Source organism: Dermacentor silvarum, chromosome 3, assembly GCF_013339745.2.
Source record: "Dermacentor silvarum isolate Dsil-2018 chromosome 3, BIME_Dsil_1.4, whole genome shotgun sequence".
Lineage (NCBI taxonomy): Eukaryota > Metazoa > Arthropoda > Arachnida > Ixodida > Ixodidae > Dermacentor > Dermacentor silvarum.
In genome coordinates, this window is record NC_051156.1 from 169,815,654 (window position 1) to 169,832,726 (window position 17,073).

General features: G+C 49.1%; 3 protein-coding genes across 4 annotated transcripts; all 3 read right to left on the minus strand.

The window, feature by feature from the left end:
* Nucleotides 1-924: 924 nt before the first annotated feature.
* Nucleotides 925-1,680, minus strand: LOC119445016 (probable ATP-dependent RNA helicase DDX5). The gene has a single exon (XM_037709345.2). The coding sequence runs from the start codon at nucleotides 1,678-1,680 to the stop codon at nucleotides 1,006-1,008; it is 675 nt and encodes a 224-aa protein (XP_037565273.2). The 3' UTR covers nucleotides 925-1,005.
* A 339-nt stretch (nucleotides 1,681-2,019) lies between these two features.
* On the minus strand, nucleotides 2,020-2,606 carry LOC125939615 (uncharacterized). Its single transcript, XM_049663877.1, has one exon. It carries the CDS (start codon nucleotides 2,438-2,440, stop codon nucleotides 2,033-2,035), a length of 408 nt encoding a protein of 135 aa, XP_049519834.1. The 5' UTR covers nucleotides 2,441-2,606; the 3' UTR covers nucleotides 2,020-2,032.
* A 6,687-nt stretch (nucleotides 2,607-9,293) lies between these two features.
* Nucleotides 9,294-15,656, minus strand: LOC119446071 (glutathione S-transferase). 2 transcript variants are annotated; one of them, XM_037710407.2, is made up of 3 exons: nucleotides 15,497-15,656; nucleotides 11,923-12,191; nucleotides 9,294-9,774 (listed from the first exon to the last, which is right to left on the minus strand). In XM_037710407.2, exons 2-3 carry the CDS (start codon nucleotides 12,186-12,188, stop codon nucleotides 9,378-9,380), a joined length of 663 nt encoding a protein of 220 aa, XP_037566335.1. In that variant the 5' UTR covers nucleotides 12,189-12,191; nucleotides 15,497-15,656; the 3' UTR covers nucleotides 9,294-9,377. The 2 variants fall into 2 exon arrangements, with proteins under 2 accessions (XP_037566335.1, XP_049519832.1); XM_049663875.1 differs by lacking the exon at nucleotides 15,497-15,656 and adding an exon at nucleotides 13,501-13,601.
* Between the last annotated feature and the right edge of the window lie 1,417 nt (nucleotides 15,657-17,073).

Consider the following 17,073-nt stretch of genomic DNA (forward strand, 5'->3'; position numbering starts at 1 on the left):
CTTGACATTTTCATTCGATTGCGTTGTTACTTCCTATTACTTGTTTTCTCCCACCAAAGGGTGTGGGTTCGAGTACCTTAATCACCTCTACCTTATTTTATGTGCCTTAATTAACTTCGTCCTCATTAGCAATAAAGGAAGTGGGTTCAACTCTCGACCTTCACGATGTCAACTGGAATCCAACTTGGAGATATGACCGGTTCGCCCATATCTTCACGTTGAGTCGTGGGTTCGAGTGCCTTAATTAACTCTATCTTAAATAAATGTACCTTAGCTCACTCCGCCTTAATTAACACCCAAGGTAGTGGGTTCGAGTGTCGACCTTCACGATGTCAATTGGAAACCAATTTGGAGATACGGCCGGTTCTTTAATTAAGGCACTCGAACCCACGACCCAACATAGAAATATGGGTGAACCGGCCATATCTCCAAGTTGGATTCCAATTGACGTCGTGAAGGTCGAGATTCAAACCCACTACCTTTGGTGCTAATGAGGGCGAAGTTAAAGCACTGTAAATAAGGCAGAGTTAACTATATCTTAAATAACTGTGCCTTAATGAACCTTACCTTAATTAAGACCACAGGTCGTGCTGACGCTTCTTCTTCGCCTCGGCTTCAAGCTTTCTTATAAAGAAATTGATGGCCTAATTTGCCCTAATTAACACCACAGGTGTGGGTTCGACTTCCCACCAAAGGTCGAGGGTTCGACTTCCTATGAATTTTGGTGCCATAACGCCAGAGATGGATTTTCGACCCATGAGCGATCTAAGGCTTTCGCCTTGATAAACTCTACAATTAAAACCAATAGATTGAAGTTTATATACGGTTATATAACTTTTACTTGGCGTATACTTAAACAGACTGCTGCCTCTTGCATCAGTTACAAGCAGAGGCAGGCAATTTTTAAGAGCGTTCTTCAGGACACCGAGTTCCTTCCTTCGGCCGCCGTCACCCCGGAAACCTCGCCGACCGCCGGTGTCAAACGCGTCATCGTTTGGAACGAGCTTACTTTGCCATGTTGTAGAGCTCTGGTTTAACCGGCTGCTTGGCATTCTCCAGAATCGCTATCAGGTTTGTGGCATACGGCTGCTGGGTCGGAATGATGAACGTGTGAACCACGCCTGGTTCACCTGAGCGTGCGATGTGGCTCGACCTGCGCGCGTACACCTCCGAGCAACGCGGGCAGTCGTAGTTCACAACCAGGCACACGTTCTCGAGGACCAAGTCCTGCACAACCTTGTCCGTCGTAACGAGCACGCTCGACGTACCAGTCCGGAACACAGAGACAATCCAATCGCGCTCCTCTTTCGTCTTGTTGCCGTGAAGGCCGATGGCAGACCAGCCCCGGAGCCGCAGCTTCCACGCAATTTCGTCGGCCTTAATCCTCGTGTCGGTGAACACAACGGCTTTCTTTGACTTCTCCTCGAGGACGTCGTCCAAGAGCTCGACCAGTTTCGCTTCCTTCTCTTCCTCCTGGCACACGTCGACGGTCATCTCCACGCTGTTTCCAGCGGGTAGCTGCACCGTCCCAAACTCGATTTCGATATAGTCGTTGAGCAGGTCCTCGACAAAGGGCTTGAGCTCGTTTTTCCAGGATGTGACCCACATTATCGTCTGGTGGTCCGGCCGGCAGAGCTCGGCAATTTTGAGGACATGTGGCTTCAAACCCATTGTCAGCATGCGGTCTACCTCGTCCAGCACGAGGTACGTGCAACGGTGCAGATTCACCTTGCCTTCCTCTAGGAGGTCGATGAGGCGTCGAGGCGTGGCCACGCAGATGTGGCAGCCCTTTCTTCAGCTCGTCGTACTGACTTTCTTTGGGCTCCCCGTTCGAGGCGCACACACTGTGCACGGCGGCGTGCTCACCCAATTCTACGGCTGTGTTATGAATCTGCTTGGCCAGCTCTCGCGTCGGAGCCAGCACGATGGCGATGGGCCCGTCTTTCTGTTGCAGGGGCGGCTGCCGGCTGACGTGGATGACTGCTGGCAGGACGTAGGCGAGCGTCTTGTGTGATCCCCGTGTTCGCGATACCTAGAAAGTTCTGCACGTAAGTGCGATGGGCCAGCAGTGTGCCTCGATGGGCGTGGGTGAGGTGTGGTCGCGTAGGGTCTCGATGCTCTCGACGATGGAGTCCGGGAAGTTGCACTCTTCTAGAGAAAGGATGGGCTTCGGCACGTTGTTCCCTTTCACCGATATACCGTTGACGTTTCTGTAGGCGTTCACTTTGGCCATCGACCGGCTTCTCGTGGCCGGGTGTTCCTTGTACAGCTTCTTCTCGAACGGCTGCAGCTGGATGTTCTTCCAGTCAGGCTTGCGAAGAAGCCATCCAACCTGGATGTTCCGGTAGGCATAGGCTCCACTCCGCGCTTTACGAAACACGTTGTTGCGGAAGTCTCCTTTGGCTCTCCTTTCACGCGGTGGTGGATCCCAGAACCACATCCTTTCGTTCCTCGCCTTCAACAGAATGTTTCCCGCGCTTTTCTGCCGCCAGACGGGGTCACTCCTGACGTCGGCGGCGTAAGGGCCCGGCGGTCGTTGCTGGAGCGTTGTTGTTGATGATGATGATTACGTCATAGACTGTGGCGCATACCCACTGAGTAGTCAACAATTGGCCAAGAATTTACATCTGCATCTGAAACTTGAAAAACAAAGAAAAAATGAGGTCGCAAAAGCAAAATACTTTACTGGAACAGATATTTGTAATGCTCGATAAAAGAAATCAAGGAAGAACAATAGCGGCAGAGCTCATTTCACGATGAATGCCGGCGTTAAAGGACCGAGAACTGCCCTTGACGTTCCGTAAGGTGTTGGTTGAAATGAAAATACCGTGACTTATATTGATAGATTCGAGCATGCAGTTCGCGAGTAAGTATAAGAAGCAGTGCATGGGTTAAACCATCGCCGCAACCACTTCATTTCTTGATTCTTGCAACCAATTCATTTCTTGATTTGATGTCACGAAGGACATCAAATGCCCTTCGTGAAATGCTTAAAGTGCTGGAGAGCAAGAAAAATTGGAGGACGCTTAAGCTTCGCCTTTAAGAGTGGAACGCGATAGCGTTAGTGGGCCCCGTTCGCATCGCATTTTTGTTCCAGTGAGCTTCACCGCAACACACTACGTGGGAAAGCCAGCTTACAAAGACCAAGCTTACACCGATCCTTTTAAAGTCGGCTTCACTTTTGAACAGAAATGCATTGCTGGGAAGACGTTTTTCTGGGGGAATATAAGTGCTCTTATTGAAATCTGAAGCTCCTAGCACGTTTTAAAATTATTTTATTGATTGTTTGCTATTGTCCGACGCGCGCGCGTGTTCCAAACGCATTAGGCAAGGGAAGTCCCAATTTGACCTACCGAGGATGCGAGCGCCATCTGGATATAATGTTCGCAAATAAACTACCCGAGCGCACCAGGTTGAGATGGTAGAAAAGCTGGAAAAGGGGTTTGTGTTTGAGTTTCCTCATAAGAGAATTATGTTTTCTCGTACATTCAAATTACAATCCGACGCCACCATGTCTGTAGATTGTGCTTAAGTCATACTTTACCATTTTTCTTGCGGATTTCATGTGAGAGTTTCAATTTTTGTTCACCAAAACGCTGCACCACGTGGAGGGCCTGCGCGGTCGGGGTGGTTGGGTATGATTTTTTTTTCGCCACGGACGCCGACGCCGGATTTTCTGCGACAAGGGGCCCTTAACGCTATCGCGTTAAATCTGAAAGGTCTGTGGCCAACGGAACGGGCTGCCCAAACACGCAGCGCATGCTGGACGCAGACAAGCACTGTATTACAGCGCAGACATGATAGCCGAAGACTAGAAGCTACAGTTCATCGTCGAAAAAGAGACCGGAAAGTTACTGTGAGTGCGCACCGGCCACGGAACAAGTAAAAAGCCCACGCCGTACCCGTATACGCACACACAGTGCTAGAGAGCAGAAGACCGCAGGCACTATCCACACTAAGCGTAATCCGGAAGGCGACTCCGCTTGAGTTCGCAGGGAGTAGCATTCTGTTCTACAAACATGCATCCTAATACTTCAAAAAATTACGGCAGAAACTCGCTAGGGGGACATGTCAGATGGTGCATAAGCATACTTTCCAGTTGCTCATCATGAACACAAACGTCTCTGACATACCCGAACGCGGCTGGTCGTATGATGTCGACGTTTGCATAATGATTTAACTATTAATTAGGCGTAATTAATCGTAAATAGATTTAATAATTATCGATTAGGGTTAACTATTTTACCTAATTAAATCACTCTTGATTACGTTAATTGTATTAATCTTCATTATGCTTAAGTGATTTCATTATATTTAATCTCATTATACAGTACTTTGTTAATCTTAATTACTCTTAGTACTCAGTATATAAGTCATAATCATAAATCTCAAAGTCATGCGTAGTCATAAGGCATTCTCTCATATACCCCCATAGGACCCCATGTGTGCCTATGGAGCGCATGGTGTCACGCGTTACAGACAGCCGGACGGAGGGACAGACGCAATGATAGATTTCCGAGGAAAGTAGCTCTTGAATGCTTACGCATTAAAACTTCAGCAGGGCAGGTCGAGCGACACCACCAAGCTGCTTTCAAGCAGCGAGGGCGCGCGGCATGACCGCGGAGTCCCCCAGCTGACGTCGCACGCGAGAGGGCACTACTCAAATACATGGGAGCTAATATGAAATAAAAAAACAGCAGGACCCATCTCACGATCATTGTCGGCGGTAAAGCGTTTAGCGTCGAATCATTATAGCGACACCATGTATTGCCACCGCTGAAACGAGTTAAGTATGAGGCGGGTACCGCAACGGCACCAACTAGTAAAGCCACCGCAAAGCCTGCGCGTGGCCTCTGAGAGGCATGTCGCGTCGCTGCGTGCGAACGCTGAGAAACACGTAATGCGGGAACCGGGCTCCTCTCCCGCGCTTCTTTAAGGACACGCTACGCCATCTGGTGGCGCTGCCGCGAAGTCCGCGCGTGGCCTCTGAGATGATAAGCGTGGCGCGCCGGGGCCTGCGAACGCCGAGAATTGTTCCCTCGCTTGCCGCACACTCGGTGGAATATACTGAGGGGTCCACCCAAGTTGGGGAGAAGTTCCTTGAAGAGCGATACTTACGCAGTGCATTAATGGCACAGCTCGCTAAAGAATTCGCGTGAAGGGCGTTTATTGAAACTCAGCACGTACCCAGTGCATTTGTGGCACAGCCTGCTAAAGTATCGGGTTGCTGTCCACGAGGAACTTTTGTGACGTTGGTTTGATTCCGCTCAGCGTCGGATAAACTTAAGATATCTTTTTCATCATTGTAGAGTAGCACAAACCTAGTCGCCCAAGTTGGCGTCAAAGAGGTCCATTGACTAGCGATACATACTGTCTGGCACATATCCTGTGCTCCAAGTCGGCGACACGGAGTTTCTTCGAACCGCGGTGCCTACCACATCCCGCGTATGCAGTGTCGTATGTCGGCGCGAAAGAGGTCGGTTGAAGAGCGGCACGTATGTATACACATTGCCAAATACTCAGCCACCCAAGCTGGCCCAACGGTTGGTTGGACACACACACACACACACACACACACACACACACACACACACACACGCACACGCACACGCACACACACACACACACACACACACACACACACACACACACACACACACACACACCACACACACACACACACACACACACACACACACACACACACACACCGTATCAGTCGGCTGTAGCGGGGCAATGACACAGGATATGTTGGAGTGTTTCCTCGCTGCCGCAAGTATCACAGGCAGCACTGTCGGCCATTCCGATGCGACAAGCAAAAGCATTCGTAAAGGATACTCCAAGCCACAGTCGGCAGAGAGCAGTTGTCTCGATTCGAGGAAGTCCAGATGAAATGCGTAGTCGGAGGGATGGGTCCAGGCGGTGCAGTCGAGTATGTTGGAAACCAGGTGTGTTCCACATGGCTCGTGTGGAATCACGCGCGATTATGCGAAGCTTTGTTACTCCATCGGCTCTTGATAGCGGGATGGGTTCCTTCACAGCATTTTCGTGAGCCGTCCTCGCAGCTTCATCGGCCTGTTCGTTGCCCATGATGCCGCAGTGGCCTGGGAGCCACTGAAAAGTGATGTCATGTCCTCTTGCTGCTAGTTGGTGACAGAGGTGCCTTATTTCCAGCACAAGTTGGTCTTGTTGTCCACGACGTAGAGCGGATAGCAGACAATGCAGGGCGGCCTTTGAATCTGTAAATATCGCCCCCAGAAAGTACGCAAAGTACCCTATGAATGCTAACCCGGTAAAAGTATGGAAAAACGGACGTGGCACGGTCACGACTGAAGACGACGAAGCGCCTCCGCTTCTAAGCCTAAATGGCTGGCTAAATATCCTCACAACTTCGCAAGCCATTCTCCCCCTTGAGGCGTCTTCGCTCGGCTTCGGTCACAGGGATGGCTGTATTGCAATAATAACTTCATTAGGGACACCAAACGACTGACTTACTAAATACAAAATCACCTATTTCTTCTCTCGCTTTAGTTCTTTATTTTCGATCATATTATATCAGTAGTTATTCGAGCTTCTTATTTCTGTATTTTTCTGCATCTCATGCCCGTATTCTGATGTTCGTGTTTTATTTGATTATAATAAGGTAAGCAAGCGTCGGCCATTTTTTTTTGTCACAGCGCAGTTTCGCCAAGGTCACGGCAAGGGCACCGGCCGCCACCATAGACACCTAAGCTAGGATTTCGCCTTAATAATAAACAATTCCACTGGCGATGCTATCGCAAACACCGATGACCAGCATAGCTGTGGAGGCTCGGCTTGGCTTTCTGTTAGCTCTATCTTGGCATTACTTAGCTGTTATCGTGCCTTTTAAAAACCTTAGCTTTAACTTGACTTTTCTCTTAGCCCCTATTTTTTCTTCCGTTCTCTCTCTCTTTCTTTCTTAATCGCTGTTTATCTCGGGACTCTGAATTAATTTAGACCACCTGGGGTTCTTTAACGTGCACCTAAATTTAAGTGCGCGGACGCAGAAAACACCCGTGTAATTAGATTTAGAGCATGTTAAAAAAAAAAAAAAAACAGGTGGTCTAAGTTAATCCGGAGTCCCCCACTACGGCGTGCCTCATAATCAGATGGTGATTTGACTCGTAAAACCCCACAATTGTATCACTCTCTTTCTCTCTCTCTCTTTCTTTCTGTCTCTCTCGCTCTCATTTTCTCTTTCTCTCGCCCATAGCAAGTTATGTTACAATCGTCGGCACAAATGAAACCATATTGCTCCCATAAATGCATGTTCTGCAAGCGTGGGTGTATAGCCCAGCGGTTATGACGCCCGCATTCGGACCGTGGGCACCCGGGCTTGAATCCCGCCTCACCAAGAAAATTAACAGCTCCGCTGTGAAAATCACCAGCCCTTCTCCTGTCGAGAAAATGGGGGTAAGCGAAGCTTCTCGCGTGTGTACCTAGCCTACTACTTTTCCTTCCCTTTCGTGCAACTTTTCTTTCCGTTGCGTTGTACGATTCTCTGCTCGTCGCTGTTGTAGGTTGCGTTCGATGTCTCGAGTTTACTCGGTGGCGTGGTTGCCGCCATTGCCTCTTGTGATTCTTCAAAATTAAATTTGTCCGTCACGTAAGACAATGAATAGCTCATACCCCCTTAAGCAATGGCTCATACCCGCGTAAACGCGGCCTCCCCATTACAGCGACAGAAGAGAAGTGAACGCTGGAATTATGAATGGCAACGGTGCCAGCTGTGGCAGAAGACGACGAACAAGGGAGCAGTGGCACGAGCGCGTGCCGAGCACGAGCGCAACCCGAGGGGAAACAACTAGCCAGCTGCGGAAGAAGACGACGACGCTCGAGTCAATGCTGATGATGATACTGCGTGCGCGTACACCGACCCCGACACAAGTGAGCCTATAAAACTTCGCTTAAAACATACAAACCGAATATCTGCGTGTTTTTTTACTTCGTACCGTAGCAAGAGAGATGTACTCCCATTTCGTCTGCTTGTTCCCACGTCGTGCATTCGAGAGCGCAGACAACGAAACTATGTCATTTGTCAACTATGTCGAAACTATATCAACTTAACAAAGTCGTGTTCCAGCGCGCGATCATGCTTTGCGATACGCTTGTGTCTGCCTCTCTGTTCGTGTAGCACTGAATTATACCGCTAGTCAAGTGCTCTCGTGCACAGCGTGCAAAATCGTGCGCTGCGCGAAACGGCTCAATAGCAACAGCTCGCGCGCGACACCGTCAGCTGAAGTGCGCCGCGCAGCAAAAAAAGCGTAGAAAAAAAAAATTGACAGCCGAGCCCGTGACACTATGCGTCACGCAATCCTCGAGCTCCGGTATGGGAGAACGCAGGGAAGGAATTTCGCTTGCGAAGGCTAGATGGGGCAAGTGGAGAGAGTGTCCTATGATGACGGTAAAGCTCGCCTCCTGAAATCATGGGTTCGCAGCACTGAAATATTTCTATGTCGGCTATTAATGAACGAATTTGAAAATTTTATTGCGGCAGAACGCTCCCTAGAGGGCATGTAACGACTTCCAGCATATAACCGAAGATTTTTATGTGGCTGGTGAGGGGCCCTTTAAGATGATGTGCACAGCGCGAAACAGACAAAGGACGGAAAGGCACGACGTCTCCGTCGTGCCTTTCCGTTTTTTGTCTGTTGTCACGCTTAGCACATTATGCATGTGCTAACTTGCCCGATCTCAAACCTTGCCCTTTAATGGTCGATAATAGACGAAGCAGATGGGCAAAAGTAACGAGCTTTGGGTGCATCAGCCCCCACCTCGTTTCAAAGGGCATGCTCACAACATTCATCAATGGGTTGAGGTGGAGTTGCCGAGGTGTCGAGCGGAGGAAGTGGCTCTGCGTTCGAAAATGATGGTATAAGAAGTGTGAATACTAGATCACCAACATGTCGCAGTGAGTCGTGTTACAGTCCCGGTGGTTGCCTATTTTTCCCTCTCATGAGACGTCCTCCACCTCGAGGGCTTCGGCGGAACTGTTTTACCATATTCAGTGTTCCTACGCTTCGAGTTATCAAATCAATTCGGCCTTGCCCTAAATCTACTAGCCTAATTCTCGTTAGCACAGATGGCAGAGCGACCGCCCCGGGAAGGCGTTGCTCCCGGGTTCAATCCCCAGATAAGATCGAACTTTTTGAAGCTTTCTTTGTAGCTTCCCGCTACAGTCTAGGTGGATGCTTAGTTCTTTCTTTCGTGAAACTCCCTCCACCTTTCGGACTTCGGCAGAACTGCTTTGCCAGGGAGTCAATCTATTCGAGTAGCCGGTCTTTATTATTCGGAGGCGTGCAGAAGCGCGGTAAAGGTGGCCCCAAGTACGAGGAGCAAGCACTTGGCAGGATGATTCACTTCTTGTAGCCCCACTTGCGGTGGGGGCCTACGATGGGGTACTTGTGGTACTTGTCCGAGGCGAAGTACTCCTTCAGGTTAGGCAGCTCCTCGAACTTCTTGAGGTACTCGACGATGTGCGGGTGCCGCTGCACGGCCTCGCCCTTGAACTCGCGGTGCCAGTCGAGCCCCTCGTAGAGCAGGAAGTCCACGTACGTGAGCCTGTCTCCCAGGGCCCACTTGTGGCTGGCCAGGTGCTCTTCCCAGGGCTTGAGCACGTTGTCGATGTTGTCCCCGTACGCCTTCAGCACCTCTTCGTAGTTGGGGGTCGGAGCCGTGGAAGTGAGCAGGCGCGTGGACAGGTCTCGGGCCTGCTGCTCGAGCACGTCCAGCTCGAGGGTCTCCTCCTCGTTCCTGGGAAGCGTGGTCACAGCATAAAGATTAGAACAACGAGATAGTTTTGTGTCGCACTGCCTCATACTGAATCAATTTTTGGGCGTACTTCAGTGCCTCGAGGGACGCTCTATGCAGAGAGATAATAAGTAAGCTGGATTGGCGGATTATATTTCTACATGCTCCGAGAGCTAGCATAGCGTGGAAATTGACGGAAACGAAGCATTTCCAAAATACGGAAGGCGACGTCACATAGAAATTTAAATACCAGCCCTTCTTGTCATCACAGATTTTGATATGTCTGGGGTAGTGAAACATATTCGTTAATAACGGAGGATCACGCTTCTTTAGCAAGTAACCAAAAAATCAACGCCGGAAGTTTTGGGAACTTTCCAAAACTCCTGAAAACACGCGCAAGTCGTGAAAATACCTTGAAAGCAGGAACGTCACCACCATTTCGGTTTTGCGCGAAACTCGAAAAAAGGAATTTCGGCCGTCAATTTCTCCAATAATATTCAGCTTCCTGTAACGAAGGGGGTAAAAACAGCGCGAAGGAGAGGACGAAAGCAGAGGCGACGTACACACAGCGCTGACTGACAACTACTCTTTATTGCATGTTCAATTGCAATATATAGGAATCCCTATACGCAGTGCGAGTAAGTGCCTTGTCAGTAGATGTTAAGGACTTATATACTATTCTTTGCCACGTGAGTTTGTAAGCGAGGAAGTTAGCAAGTGCATTTAGCGGTTTGGGTGCACAAAATTTCAGAACATGTGTGGCATTCGTGTAGACAGGTTTTTATAATTGCTGAGTTCTTTACCTTCACTCAACTTTCGTCAGTCATAAGGATATTTTTTACATTTTGCATTGGATCATGTTAAAACTGCGAACCTTACTTCAGGTAGCTGCCTAATACTTTGCTATCGCTGTGAATGCTTCGCCTTTTGGGCGGTACTGCGGCTTTCTTTATTGTTAAACTGATAAGCTCAATCTTATCAGTTAGCCTATACACAGCAAGGGAGCCCTAGCCCCGACTAAGTACTAGCAAGACACACGTAAGTGGTTGCCTTTTTGTTAGAGCGTCGGACATTCCCGCGCTGTAGGCAAGTGCGCTAGGGACTGTATTAAGTTATAAGGCTGAAGCTTAAGAAGTAAGAAACTTAAGAAACGTAAGAAGTCAATAAAGATCACGCCTACGAGCAACGGAGCAGAAAATGATAAGCGTAACGATAGGAGGGAGGAACACAGAAGCAGTGATTAGTGAGCAGGTGAAAGAACAAACGCGGATATATTATCTTTTATAGTTGATATTGAGAGGAAGAAATGAAGTTGGGCAGACCATAAAATGCGCAGAACAGATAACCGCTGAGAAGTAAGGAGAGTAGCGCCGCAGGAAAAAACCAACAACACATACATAAGACAGAATAGGAACACACGGTGAACTCAAAAGCTTACATTGCATGAAAAGTTATTTCTGCGTTTGAATGAATAACCTCACTATAGCTTTAATTTTGTATGATGTCGTGTTGCAGATTTCATGTTGTATATTCCGTCGTCTTTTTTTTTTATATTGATGCTTGAGGAGAGTAAATTTCCTCACGTTCACCGTGTCTTCCTTCCCGTGTCGTGTCACTCCGCCGCAGCAACCGCCTGCAGCCGCGGCGTAGGAGAGGGGAATCCCGCAGCAGAATGGGAAGCCCCGACTCGAAGGGGAGAAGGAAAGCGGATTAGAATAGTCGGCGCGGTCTACATGTGGTCACCCACGTAGGATTTACAAAAGGAGCGCGCCCTCGCCCGCAGTCTCAGTTTACATTCAGCTTCTGTGGAGGTACTGTCGCAGCAGTATGGATAGTGATTCTGCAAGAAGTAGGGGCAGTTAGTCTGATGTCGAGGTTTTAGGCTTAGTGCCGACGGCAAGGGTGCCGAGGGAAAGAGAGCGCGGCCGATGACAGCAGAGGTTTAGGTGGCGTGGCGTAATGATAACATTTGCAGACATAGGAAAATAGAGTAAGTACGGGGGTAACTTGATATCTATGGGAGAGTCATGCGTCCTGCAGTGGACATGAGAAGATGAGGATGATGATGACAATGATGGTGATTACGATGAAACGAACGAGTCACGTTCACGGTTGTGACGCGCTATATACAGCGGTCATCATCCCACCAACCTGCCAGCCAAGTCGTGCTTCCTTCCCAGGTAGCGCAGGATGGCCAAGCTCTGGGTGATCTTGACGTTGCCGTCGATGTAGTACGGCAGATTGGGGAACTTGAGGCCCAGCGTGAACTTCTCCTTGAGCCAGTCGGAGCGGTCAAAGTCGGGCGCCGGGCCGAACTTATACTGCTTGTCCTGGAACTCGACTCCCTTGTACACGAGGAGGTTGCGGATGAACTGCGCCAGGGCCCGGACGTCCCAGTAGCCAACTACGGGAGCCATGTCCTGGAACGTGCGAGTAAGCGCGTCTCGTCTATACAACGTTCGAGGGAGGAGGCTTCGCATTGCAATTAAGGAGTCGACAGCTATGCATAAAGAGCAAGAAAAGCGGGGCACTTAATTTTCGTGTCAGTAATCCTTAAGAACGCCAGATTTCTTTTCCCTATGTGCTCTGGCTGTGTATGAAGTAATATTGAAAAGCTGATAGCACTCGGCTGAAGTTCACTATTTCAGTCAACAAATAAAGTAACCGGTCTGCTGGCCCATTCTATACTTGGCCCACACAACTGTCGTCTGTGCAGACTTTAGGCGACGGTACCTGACAAATGCGTTCGTTCCCATGCTCCAATAACCGGGCTTTAAAAGTCATAGTGGGTGCAGACTAGCAGCGGCTTGGTAAACGGGTTTATATGTTATGTTTCATTGGAGCCGCCGAGACACGCTGTGCAGCTTTGTTCGCCATTCCGCTAATGCGCCGGCCCATTTGTTTCGAAGAAAGGGGTCACGCCGTAGGATAAGCCGCCATTCACGCACCTAGGACTCCTTTGAAAGTACTATATATAGTTCCGTAACTCTTTTTATTGCTATTTTAGCGCGTGGACTGTGGATCAGACTAGCTCCTGCCTCGGATGCTACGCGTGTTAGGGCACGCAGATTAGCCATTCGAAATTGTGTCAGGGTCCTATATTAGGGCACCGTCAGTGGTGGCTCAGTAGCTACTCGGCGTTCGGCCGCTGAACATTTGTTTGCCGCGCTTTAAGTGCACGTTGAAGAAGCACGGGCGGGCACTATTAATTCTGAGCCATCGCTACGGCGCCTCTCACGACTTCTGTGTTGCTTTGGGGGCGTCAAAATTTACCAACACGCCATTTTGCGACGACCTGCGTCGTGCGCGTCCTTTATTTTGCTCTTTTATTTCTTTGATGTTCGATTATGCCCTACGGCAGGGTCTCCGCCTCGTCCTACATCTTGAAGAGTTATATTTCTTCATATTAGTAATACGCAGCAGCATTTTGGTCAAGATCGACATGCTGCAGTAGTTATAAATATAGTGTCGTATCAGGCGGGCATGGTCGGGCGATTTGAGCCGTGCCCGAATGAATCTCCCGCAAACTCGAAAGGGAACCATTATGTGTTTAGCAAATCTCGTACAATGGGATGACGTTGCATTCTGTCGTACACAGCCACGTTTTATATGCCACGCCTATTTGTATCGTGTTCTGCTTGCGCCGTATTGTTACAAGGATTCGTCGCAACTTCACTTCAATAGCAGTGTAGGATGTCGTCGCTAAAGACGTTTGCCAACTCGGCTCACCTTATGTTGTTTCGGCGTTCTCCGCTAGTCCCCTTGTCTTTATTCCCCAGCGTGGACCTATTCGCGGCACTGACGTCAGAAGCATGCTCAGCAGTCTAGTGTCGCTGCTACGGGTACGGGCGTGGACGGACACATAAAAGAAGGCGGAGGCCTCGAAGCTTGCCAGGACCGCAAACAGGAAACGCCAACTGTATTGAGAGCTGACTTGACTTGTCCTTGGCGAGCCGACATTTCGCGTATAATTGCTGAGTCGATAAGCCGCAAATGCATATTACTGTCACAGGTAGAGATACAAATGAAAAAAAAAATGTATTTACAAGTTATTTACAAAGGACACCAAGACGGCTAAGATGGTGGATAGTCTATCGTCAAAGCTCCCCGTCATCCTCTACCTCAAAATGACCAACGTCGTCGGCATCGTAATGTTCCAAGTACCGTTACAATATGCAGTTACGAGACACGTATGCAGGCAGGAACCTTGTATATAGAATGTAAATAGCCATTTCTCGTCTATTCTATCTTTTCTTGCATCCCCTGTCCCTGTCCTGTCAATCCCGCAACCCCTCCGCACCTGCTGGCCGCTGTTCAGGTGTCAGCCGCTCTAACTGTACAGCCAGTTATGTTTCTAACTGTTTCAGAGTTATGTTTCTAACTGTACAGCCAGTGACAACATAAGACTGCATCGGTAAATACACCACTGTTCAAACCAAGAATATATTGTATACGTGAGCCAGCCGATTAATGCTTTCTAGTTTTCGTGACGTCACGGCGGAGGCGGGCTCCTTTGAATATCGTCGTTTCGCGGGAACTGTGTTTGGAGGCACAGATTCAGTGCGGTTTTCAGGTAGGAGCTTGAATTTTTTGTTGGTCACCCGAGTATAGACACAGTTCGGCGAGCCCATGTAATTTTATTCGTTGTTATTTCTTATATATATTTGCTTGAATTAAGAACCACGTACTACTGCAGTCGAACCTAGATATATAAAACCCGGATATAGCGAATTATCGTGTATAACGAGCAGTTGTAAAATCCCCTTGAAAATTTTTGTATAAAATTTTTATTTTATATATCAATTTATTGATACATCGAACCTATATCGTGATCCCCTTCGAGTTCGATATATCCGGGTTCGACTGTATTACTACTACTACTACTACTACTACTACTACTACTACTACTACTACTACTACTACTACTACTACTACTACAAAGCCACCGCTATATATATAGTGGCACTGCCGAAAAGAAGTCGGAGGCGTTAGTTGGAAGTTGCGTATTTAGCTTAGCTTAATCGCACTGAACCTCGCGCTGGTGGCAACGTTTTGTGACGCTGTGCTCGACAAAAGCGCGAATCATTGCATTTATTTCAACGATTGACTGCATTCCTCTCATGTGATTGTGTTCAGACAAGTTGGCGCCGTCGATTACGGAAATCGCCGGTGAGTGGTAGAAAAGGCATCAATAGAACGAATTGAATGCCACAATGTCGTTGCAAATCTCTTGATCAGAGAAAAATTAATGAAAGTACTACGCGTACACCGCGGGTACTTGAATGTTCGCTCGGTTCAGGGTGCACAAGTCGAGCGTTATGCCGTACGTCAGGCAGTTCAAAGATCAGTACACGCTGTTTTGTATCGTTTACTTTGAACCGCCGCTGTGTGTTAAGCACTGCTGTACCTTTTTTTCTTCTTTCTTTTGCTGAAATGACCTTCTATGTGAATGCGCAACTAAAGTGCGCTTTACTAAGAAGCGAACTCAAAACAACGCGCGCTAGCCTGGCCAGAACTGCGCTGCCGCTGGCGTTTTGTAACGCACAGTCCGGCTAGTAGGCTCTAGTTCGACGGCGCTTGTTGCATAGCGACGACTAGGCGGGGCGGTTTGGCCGCGTAGCGGCTCGTCGCCGCTGCGTGCACGCTCGCGTCAATCGTTGCTGTTCGCTGACCATTCCATCGAGGCAATATGCATTCTAGTGCAAATCAGAACTTCCGCACTTACCGTTCAAATGCCTCGATTTCCGGGAATTCCTCGAAAACAACGGCAACCGCGGATTTGGCGGCGGTAGTTTCTCGTGGACTGATTTCGCACGTACTTCGCTGTACAGCCTACCGGCAACTGAGTGAATCGCGTACACAACCCGGCGGAACCCCGCAGAAAGACCTCCCCGACAAGCCAGTCTGGCCGTGCCTCTCTCTCTCTCTCTCTCTCTCATTGGTCGCGTCACGTGATTCCCGCGTACATTCAAAGCAAAAACGCTACGCAGCCCCAAAGCGATGAACAAAACAAAACGGCAGAAAAATGGCCGGAGAGGGAACCGGACGCTGGCGCACGGTTGTTAAGCGATGCTGGTTGTAGCGGCGGCTTGCCCTCTCCCCCATCAAGTCTTTGACGGTGCTTTGACCTCGGCGATGCGAGTGTGTGGGACGCAACTTGCCAGGCCTCTCTGTACACCCAGTACACCCCCCCCACCACCCTCCACCCCTCGAATGTGTGTGAGCTTGTCTGCGTACGAAGTGTGCGCGCCCCCCGTCTGAGAACGGTTATCTTCGTGCGTATACACACACGGCGGCGCTGTTTGGCATTGCTTTTTTCTCGCGCGTGCCTTTGCGCAATAGATTGCGCGCCCAAACCGGACGCCTGACAAGACAAGCCGTTAACTTCCGCATTGTCGGCTTTCCTGTCCAAAGTTTTCTTCGTTTCATCTTCTCTCACTTAAAACCTAAAGACTGAGCATAACTGCTGATTGCATACCCATATCAGGCATGGTCTCAGCCGGTGACCGTGAAATCCCGTAGCCCCACCTGCCAGCTGACTATGAACTTGCGATGGCTTAGCGGCTGCGGTGTTGCGCTGCCAGGCACGAGGCCAACGAGGCCGCGGTTTGAAATCCCGGCCGCGGCGGCCGCATTTGGATGGGTGCACGTTAAAGATCCCCTGGCGGTCCAAAATGAATCCAAAGCAGTCCCCCCCCCCCCCCCCCCCCCGCCTCACTACGGCGTGCCTCTTAATCAAATCGGGGTTTTGGCATGTAAAACCCCAGAATTCATTCATTCTATGAACTCACACGGCATATCTGCGACGCGATGTGTTCCGTGACTGCACGTCGCGCGATGTCGGCTTCTGCCGCAGAACTTAGGCGAGCAGGCGTGCAACTTTCCAGAAGGTTCGGTCATCATACAAGTATCGGAACGTCGGCGACTGATCACCCGGAAATCATTAACAAATTCTGCTGTAGTTCTTTAAAAAAGCTGTTCATGCGTGACTTGCCAGCCAAACGTGATGCTGCCTCGAACAAGAACTCCATTTACTTGATTCATATAGAACCTTTTCACTTGCCAGAGGGTTAGGCCCATTGCCATCAAAAGTACAGCATCACAAAGCAATGAAAGCACTACAACGCTTCTGTGAAGACGCCGGCATTTGTGACGAATATTGAATCTACCGCATCGTGTGTAATTGTGCTCATTCGTACATCCGAAACAAAGTTGTTTGCTCCAGACATCCGCTGACATTGTTTCATTGATAGTTCTTCGACCGACTTACTCTTAGCGTCGTTACATGTTATTTTGTTGTTT